At 35.7% G+C, this 5,373-nt stretch overlaps 1 protein-coding gene across 1 annotated transcript; it reads right to left on the bottom strand.

Annotated features, from left to right (window-relative positions):
• Nucleotides 1-586: 586 nt before the first annotated feature.
• Nucleotides 587-5,073, bottom strand: LOC117906803 (eukaryotic translation initiation factor 5-like). Its single transcript, XM_034820009.1, has 2 exons — nucleotides 4,968-5,073; nucleotides 587-2,704 (listed from the first exon to the last, which is right to left on the bottom strand). Exon 2 carries the CDS (start codon nucleotides 2,353-2,355, stop codon nucleotides 1,003-1,005), a length of 1,353 nt encoding a protein of 450 aa, XP_034675900.1. The 5' UTR covers nucleotides 2,356-2,704; nucleotides 4,968-5,073; the 3' UTR covers nucleotides 587-1,002.
• Between the last annotated feature and the right edge of the window lie 300 nt (nucleotides 5,074-5,373).

Raw genomic sequence — 5,373 nt, 5'->3', positions numbered from 1 at the left:
AAACGAAGATAATATACTCGCAAAGAATGTTAGGCCATAAAGGCCATCAAGCGGGTGTTTAAGTCATTTTTTTTTTCATTTTAGAAAAGTATAAAGAATATCCAAAAAAAAAAAATGTTTATCACCATTTAAAAATATATATATATATTGTAAATGAAAAGTAATGAATGACCACATTGATGGCCATTATGAACTCCATTTACTCATCTTCCTCTCATTCTCTCTCTCTTTCTTTCACTTTCTCAATTCTCTTCTTTGATTCCTTCTTCCATATTATATATCAAAGTAAGATAAATTTTATTTCTACTACTTTGATTTGCATTATATTTGTCCTTGTTTTACAATAATATATATATATTAAAAACACCTAAAAAGTCCATAAAACCTTGAACGGATTATTCTAATTTTTGCAAATACATCTTTAGCACTTTCTAGCTTTTGGAGACCATTGTCTTGCCACCATAGCTGATATCCTCTGGTCGTAGAGGAATTAGAACACTTGTTCTCGGTCTGATGCAACAATCGTGCTACACAGAGGGCGCACATTTGCCAAAGGACCTCGTTTCACACTAAAAGAAAAAGGGGCAAAAAGCAAGCATACAAAATTTAATTAAGGAGAAATAGCACGTTCATTCAACTCATAAGCAAAAAATTAAACCTTTAAACAGGAGAAACATTCAAACCGTCTAGACTGTACTTGGGGGGATGGGAGGGAGACACCAGACCCCAAAAGCATCAATGACGATACAAACAAAGCATTTGAGAAGCCACAGCTCTTAAGCAAGAGACTATGATTCTTAAGCTTAGTCTAGAAACAAGCACAGTAGCAAAACTACCACTACTACTATGTCTTTTTATACTGAAAACAACCAACAGCATTCAGCACCACTCCAAAAGCATTATTCATCACAATGACAAGCCATAATAACATTTCTTGCCTATAACCCTTCTGCAGTATATAGCATAAAGCAAGCCCAATTGAGCAGAGAAGTGCATCCAGAATCACTCCTCTTCTGATTCAGACTCGGCACTTTGGAGCCATTCAATGAAAGGCTTGACATTCTTCCAGATCTGAGAGTTCTTATTCCCACCAGCCAAGCCCTGCTTATACCACTCTAGTATGAACTCTTCCTCCAGCAAATCATTGTCATACAGCGCTTTCAGAACCAAGCCCACCTCTTTTACCGCCTCAGGATTTGATTTCCCACAAAAGGACTCAATAGCATGCAGCAGAATGGACTGCGAACGATCTTCCTGGGTGACTGCTGCCAGGTAGGTTTTCTTTTTGGCCACCTCTTTAGCAAGCCCCTTCCCAATGCCCATAAATAGAGCTTCAAACAGGGCATCAATGATTTCTTGGGAAGTCCCTGAAAGGGATCCCAAAAAGTTCTTGAGTTTGACTGCAGAAGGACCCTTCTTCAGATACTCTTTGATTTCATCAACAAGCCTTTCTTGATTATTAACTGATTTAGTCCCATTTTGGGCTCCCTTGAGCTCAGATTTCTCTTCATGTTTCGGGGACTTCTTTGTTGATTTTGCCTTCTCTTCATCCATAGACAGCATAACCATCCCAGCGGTAACAGCACTCAGTTGTTCCTTGATTCGTTGCTGAGCTGCCTCCATAGATGTGTCCGTTTGCCATTGGACATCATCATCACTTTCATCAGCAGGTTCTGTTTCATTCTCATCAGCCTGGCTACCAGTTGGGGAACGATCCTCATCAGATACACTGGTGGTCTTCTTTGTTGATGCAACTTTGGAAGCCACATCCTTGGAACTAACTGAAGAGCCCTTTTTCTTCACAGCCTCTTTTTTCAGCTTCTTCTGCTCCTCATCAGCAGCCTCCCCTTCCTTGAGCCGCTCCTTCTCAGCCCTTCTCATTGCCTTCTTGTCTTTTGATGTTTTCTTTTGCTCAGGCGGATTCTTGAGAATAAATGTTGTGAGCTTATCCCTCATATCGACATCTGAAACAAACCCACATGCAGCACATTTTAGGGTAATCATCTGTGTCTTGGTAATGACTATTTCAGTTTCAGGGTTCCCACAACCATAGCACTGAACATATTTCTTGATAAAGTTTTCAAGAAGCCCAGCAAGCTTTGGAGTGTCATGGGCTCCATTGACATGGGAAGTTCCAGTCCTTTCATCAAATTTGGACTGCGCTCCAAGCTCACAACCAAAATACTTGGTTGTGTAAGATGCAGGTCTAGCCAAGGCCTTTGCAATATCAACCATGTTGACCACATTAGTCTTGATTCCATTCCCTCGACCTTCAATCTTGGTTATCATTTTGGGCATCTTATACCTATAGAAGGCATCATCCCTGTTTCCAGCACCAATATTCTGTAAAGCCATCTTTGCCTTCTAACTGAGTGGATTTATCAAAAGGATAAGATAGCAGCAGTATTCTCTCTTACAACAAAAGATCTTTGTTTAATACCGGACAAGTTCCTTGCAGTAGGAAAAGGCCACATAAACCTGCAACCCTGACTGTTGTTGTAATAGCCCTGAAATGGCCCAAGATGCATGCAGCTAATGCTCTCTGAGTGATGTCTGTACTTTTTTCTGGACGTAGGACAGTACTCTCCAAGCAATCCAATTGATGACAAAAAGAGAGAGGTCCGTTCAGACATAAAAGAAGTCTCAAACTTAACACCCTCCACTTTGACAAACTGCAGATATAGCAGATTACACTGCAAACTTCCTGAAAGAAAACAATCAAGTACATCTGAAATAATTAGACATATTCGGAAGAATACCCATAAAAAGCATATGTTCTCAGCAACAGATCAGGAAAAAAACAGCAGTATCATCTTATATTATAGCAATTAGATCTTGTTCATACATCTCCCAGCAGAACTAAAAATAAGTAATAAATACGAATGAGCTTTTTTATTGTCAATCACAGCTGTGTCAAAGAACCATGTAGTAAGTATTGAGTATAATCACCGAATGTATCAGAAGGTTTCATCAAGGAAAAAGGAAGTGAAAACATCAAAAGAGAGGAAGGATAAAAAAAATTAAAAAAAAACGAAAAACAAAGCATATCCAATGACCATTAAACTAAAAGAAAAGACATGATGAGGATCTACTGTGAAAAGATTAATTGGCTCTAAGCTCCCAAAGGATTTTATTAAGTAGATATAGAAATTAATATTTGCAAACAAATTTATTTGAGTTGACTCCAGTATTCCAATTCAGAAGCTGAAAGCTCCTCCCACTCACTAATTTGTTCATGTTCATCACAACTTTGTAAGTACAACAAGCCATCCATGTGAACTTTGATTGTTAGCAACCAGTTAAAGGGAAATATCAACAAAAATCTGTTACATTAGTAACTTAAGAATAACTATTTCAACTATTGATCAAATCATTTTCAGACATCCATTCTCAAGGCATGAAAGACTTGAATACATACTTGTGCAGATAAAAAAGGATAAAGCATGGATACAAACATTACTTGTACTCTAGAACATGTACAAGCACATGAAGATAGATGCAGAGATATTCATAAATGCACCTAGACGTGCATTCCTGTGCATCTCCCATGCTAATCCCAGCAGATTTTTTATTCTCCCTTACAAAGTTGGAATGGTACACAAGGTGTGCAAGTGAATACCGAATTCTATTCACATTTTATAGAATAAAAATCCTACAGGAATAGATATGAATTATACATACAGATGTTGAAAGTAAATTGATCAAATATTCCTCCACAGATCACATCAACATCACATTTTTCAAAAAGGGCTGATTCAAGGTATGTCATTTTAATATCCCACATGCTCATGAACTGGTACAAGTGAATCATCAATACAGTAACTATAGTTCACCCAAAAAAATAAAAACAGAATTGAAAAGCAAATCAAATTAAACAAAAACAATAATATTTATTTCCATCTTAACAACTACACATTAACTTTTACATAAAATCCAGACTACTGGATTTACATCCCGGTCAAAATATTTACTGCTCCCAATATCATATCATCAGAGTTCATTTTGCAACAAAGTTAACAGCCAGCTTATATTCAATTTCTGACATATTTAAGGAGATGTAAAAGTGGATAAGCAGCCATATAATTATAATCATCAAAATCAGATGGGAAATTGATAACAAATCAAACCAATAGAAAAATCTCAATATGATTATTACTTATTTCCATCTTAACAATTGCACATTAACGTTTACATAAAATCCCGACTACTGGATTTACATCCCAGTCAAAAATTAACTACTCCCAATATCATATCATCAGTTCATTATGCAAGCAAGCTTATATTTGATTTAAGAAGATGTAAAAGTGAATAAGCACCCGTATAATTATAATCACCAAAACCAGATGGGAAATTTCTATCAAATCAAACCAATAGAAGAATCCCAATATAATTATTATTTATTTCCATTGTTACAATGACACGTTAAGTTTTACACAGAATTCAGATCCCAGACATGAGCTTCAACCAAATCTAAACAAGATTAGTAAATCAAGACATGGATTCAGATCCAATTAACAGAACCCGAAATCATTCCAGTGAGACGTATCAGAAAACCAGTGCTCATGCTACAACCGAAAGAAATCATATATATTAATAACCGATCAATAGAAAATTAGAGCAAAACCATACAGAACTCAAGAAAACGATAAAATTAATTCTAAAACAAGAGAAATAACAGATCTATGCCAATTCAGCATTGAGAAACACAAAATTAAAAAAAAAAAAAAAAAATATATATATATATATATATATATATATATATATATATATATATATATATATATATATATATATAAATTGAGATCTGAACTAACAACAACTAAGGAATTGAGCATACGTGCAATTACAGAACAGATTAAATTGCAAAAACACAATCAAATTCAACGCCAACAAAATCGATTAAAATCAGAATATGAATTTCTAGATTGAAACGTGACAATAATAGAAACTTAGGCGATAGGCTATACCTTTCTGAGATTGTCGATGAACCCTATGCCTCCGGTGTTGCGTGATGGAATGGAGAAGATGACCGAAAGACGACAATTTATAGGTGTGAGGAGAGGAAAGAGAAGATAAGAAACCCTACGCGTGAAGAATTGGAGTAAGCCAAACGGATCCTTCTAGATTCCGTTATTTACAAGATTTACCCGATTGCTGTTCTGAATTTTCTTTTGAGGTGCTTCAATTTTGTGGTTTTATGGATTTGGCCTACGATTTTTCGTTAATTTTACTTTACCATTTTCTTTCCTTTTGAACATTTTGCGATGATTCTTTTACTTTTTGGAATTTCAAGAACGCATCCTTTGAAACTCAACAGTCTAACTACCGTTAGGTGACACTATTCAATACGGTTTTTAAAAAATAAAAAATAAA

The sequence above is a fragment of the Vitis riparia genome, chromosome 18 (assembly GCF_004353265.1).
Source record: "Vitis riparia cultivar Riparia Gloire de Montpellier isolate 1030 chromosome 18, EGFV_Vit.rip_1.0, whole genome shotgun sequence".
NCBI lineage: Eukaryota > Viridiplantae > Streptophyta > Magnoliopsida > Vitales > Vitaceae > Vitis > Vitis riparia.
The sequence above is the reverse complement of the archived record's forward strand: the minus strand, read 5'-3'. Positions and strand labels throughout refer to the sequence as shown.

Excerpts from the sequence above, each read along its gene's own strand:
- LOC117906803 (XM_034820009.1), bottom strand. The coding sequence starts at position 2,355 with ATGGCTTTACAGAATATTGGTGCTGGAAACAGGGATGATGCCTTCTAT.